Source organism: Aspergillus sydowii (assembly GCF_001890705.1).
Source record: "Aspergillus sydowii CBS 593.65 unplaced genomic scaffold ASPSYscaffold_23, whole genome shotgun sequence".
Lineage (NCBI taxonomy): Eukaryota > Fungi > Ascomycota > Eurotiomycetes > Eurotiales > Aspergillaceae > Aspergillus > Aspergillus sydowii.
In genome coordinates this window covers 116,381-118,966 of record NW_024467881.1, presented here as the reverse complement: position 1 = coordinate 118,966, position 2,586 = coordinate 116,381, and the positions used below count along the sequence as shown (strand labels likewise).

General features: G+C 48.1%; 3 protein-coding genes across 3 annotated transcripts in view; 2 read left to right on the top strand and 1 right to left on the bottom strand.

Annotated features, from left to right (window-relative positions):
* The window catches only part of ASPSYDRAFT_52433 (uncharacterized protein), a 1,510-nt gene extending 1,063 nt beyond the window's left edge, over positions 1–447 (top strand). Inside the window, exon 1 of the mRNA XM_040848483.1 lies at positions 1–447. This exon is cut by the window's left edge and continues 1,063 nt beyond it. Within this exon, the coding sequence (XP_040695976.1) occupies positions 1–163 (163 nt within the window). The 3' untranslated portion in view covers positions 164–447.
* A 138-nt stretch (positions 448–585) lies between these two features.
* ASPSYDRAFT_52432 (uncharacterized protein) lies at positions 586–1,025 on the bottom strand. Its single transcript, XM_040848482.1, has 2 exons — positions 681–1,025; positions 586–616 (listed from the first exon to the last, which is right to left on the bottom strand). The coding sequence occupies exons 1-2, from the start codon at positions 839–841 to the stop codon at positions 601–603; spliced, it is 177 nt and encodes a 58-aa protein (XP_040695975.1). The 5' UTR covers positions 842–1,025; the 3' UTR covers positions 586–600.
* Positions 1,026–1,264: 239 nt separating this feature from the next.
* Positions 1,265–1,978, top strand: ASPSYDRAFT_165059 (uncharacterized protein; the record flags this gene model as incomplete). Its single annotated transcript, XM_040843319.1, has 2 exons — positions 1,265–1,395; positions 1,468–1,978. Coding segments are annotated over 2 exons (642 nt in total), but the record flags the coding sequence as incomplete, so codon positions are not given.
* Positions 1,979–2,586: the final 608 nt, after the last annotated feature.

The following is a 2,586-nucleotide window of genomic DNA, read 5'->3' as shown; positions in this document are numbered from 1 at the left end:
CCTCGCTGCGCATATGGCGCGCAACCAGACGCCTGAAGGACACCATCACCTACGGCTCTTGCTTGAGGTAGCCAGGAGGCTCTTGGAAAAGATCAACCACGATTGTAATGAGCAAGTGGATCACATATTGCAGCTGAGCTTCCCGTCATTGCCAACGATTTGAGCATGGGAAAGTCTTCCAGCAGACAGGAACCACGGGTCCGGCTTCAAATTTGAATCATGAATGGCACATGTTTGGAACGACAATTAGTGAATGCGTCCGTCAATGGAGGCAGACGTAGATATCATATGAACCTGTGCACGCTAGCGATCCAGTGTACGGACGTGGGAATCACATAGAAGAAGGCTCGTCACATTGTTATGGCGAGCTTTCCAGGTGATTGGGTTTGGATTACTCCAAAGCCAGGTGCAGCTTGATGTGTGCAGTTTCGCGCCCAACAATCCACGGAGTGCGGACAGGGACTCCCATCACGTGGCAATCCAGCGCACCCATCACGGCGGAGCGGCCTGTAGTCCATGGCAACGCGGGCTCGGGCTGTTTCTATGTCTCCCGTACACGTAGAACGTCACCAGCCAAATGACGCTAAGAATTTGACAGGCTCAAAGAGAGGATCGAGTACGTCAACAGCTTATCTCCTTGTCGTGGACTTTGGAACGTAGGGATTGACGATCGATTACAGAGCCTTGGAATCCAGTATGGAGGAACAGGAGCGGTGGAATAAAGAGGTAAATCAGGCTGTGGATCGGCTGTATTCTTTCCAGCAGCCGACAGGAACACCTGTGGGGAGGAAAATGGCCCGATGAAAGTAGCGACTGAGGTACAGTATGAGCCACGGAGCATAAAATTACTGTGGTAATACTCTAGGGAAGCTATTTAGATTAAGGATTCGCTGCGCTCCATTGACCAATTGTCTTAGGAATCTGACACAAGAGCCCTTGTTTCCCGTCTAATTAAGGCACAAATAGAGATAGCATCCATATATAGACATCACCGGAAAATGCGCATAGTGTACTTCAGGAGCTTCGCTTATGTAAATATGAAGCCTCAGGCCAATATCAGACCATGAAGTGGTCCTCCACTTCCCCAATTTATATAGGCATCGTCCAGCGTCATGAACAATCCTCCTGCCTCCTCGCCGTTCTGCAAAATTGGCATCGTCAGTTCACCAAGACCTGATTTTTGCCCTGATTTTATCTATGGCTCGGCCCTTGGCCGTAACATTATTCGATTTGCCGCCCGAGTTACATCTACATATACTTCACCCACCTTGACTATCCTACACGTCTGGCTTTGTCACAGACCAATGTATACTTCAGGTCCATGATTGCGGTTGAAAAGCCTACAACATCAGAACAAAAGTTATCATTCTTATGTGCTGCAGAGAACTGGGCTAGGTAAGTACCATCTTTCACTGGAACCCGTTCGCTGCTGCCACGATATACATATTCCCCAACTGATTTTGTTAGATACAAGAACAAATATTCTTGCAGCCGTTGTCTGAAACTTCGTTTCCGATGTGTCTTTGCCGACAAACAAGTAAAGGCGAAGCGAGCGAAAGGCCACGCCGAGAGTAACCGTCGATTCTGCCTCGAATGTGGAGTCAAAAGAAGGATCTATTCGCCGGGGCAGATGATTGATATTAGTGGATACACCCACTATATTTGCGGCTTGTGCTGGCAAATGTGCGGATCGGGCCTCTATTGTACATTTTGTGGCGGCTGCGAGCGCTGCCTTGAGAAACGAAAGACTCACCTGGATTTTAATCTTGGTATTGCTATAAGCCCAGGCCAGTGTCCTCGTTGTTCGAGACCTTATGCGAACCTAGGGGAATCGGAACCAGAACGCGATGATACAAAACTACTAACCGCACTACAAAATTTACCGTTATGTTTGAAGATGGCCGAGTTCCAGGAAGACTTTGGTATGATGGCGAGCCCTGAGTGGTATGAAGAAGACATTGCAAAAGGAAATTTCTAGCTTTACGTAGGAGCTGAATCATTTGCTTGCATATTTCAAGATGGCTTCACCCGGCCTATATGGCTTCCATGCGTTTCCTTGGGAATGCCAAGTCATTATGCGTGGCTCACCAGTATTATGTAAGGATCATGCGGAGTTCGTTAATTTTGATCATCAGAATACTGTCCTAAAAAGCGTTTCCTATATTGTGTTTTTAACATAGGCTCAGAGTTTGCCACGGCTTTTGCGGTGAACATACTTGTGGGAGTAGCTCTTGTGGTCAAAACAAGCGACGAGCTAAAGGGTATCGGCTCTCGTTTAGGGGAGATTCGTGACGAGCTGGGACATGGGATGACAGCAACGATGCAAGGATGGGAAAGAAAAAGGACCTGGTACGTTGATTTATTGGTTCTTAGAGAACGAAATCAATGATCACGGGGAGAAGCATCAATCGGGAACCACGCATTCTACATATGACAGGGTTCTTCTCCAATAGCCTGTTGGGTGCCTCTCGACTTGTAACCATGACTCGCCTTGTACCGTCCCTTAAATGAGGTGAACGTGCCTGCCGCGAAGCGGAATCGCGCATCCTATCCAAGTGCCATGCTCAGACATGCCTTTTGCGAGGG

Coding starts and splice junctions, on each gene's coding strand:
- ASPSYDRAFT_52432 (XM_040848482.1), bottom strand. CDS start 841: ATGCTCCGTGGCTCATACTGTACCTCAGTCGCTACTTTCATCGGGCCA.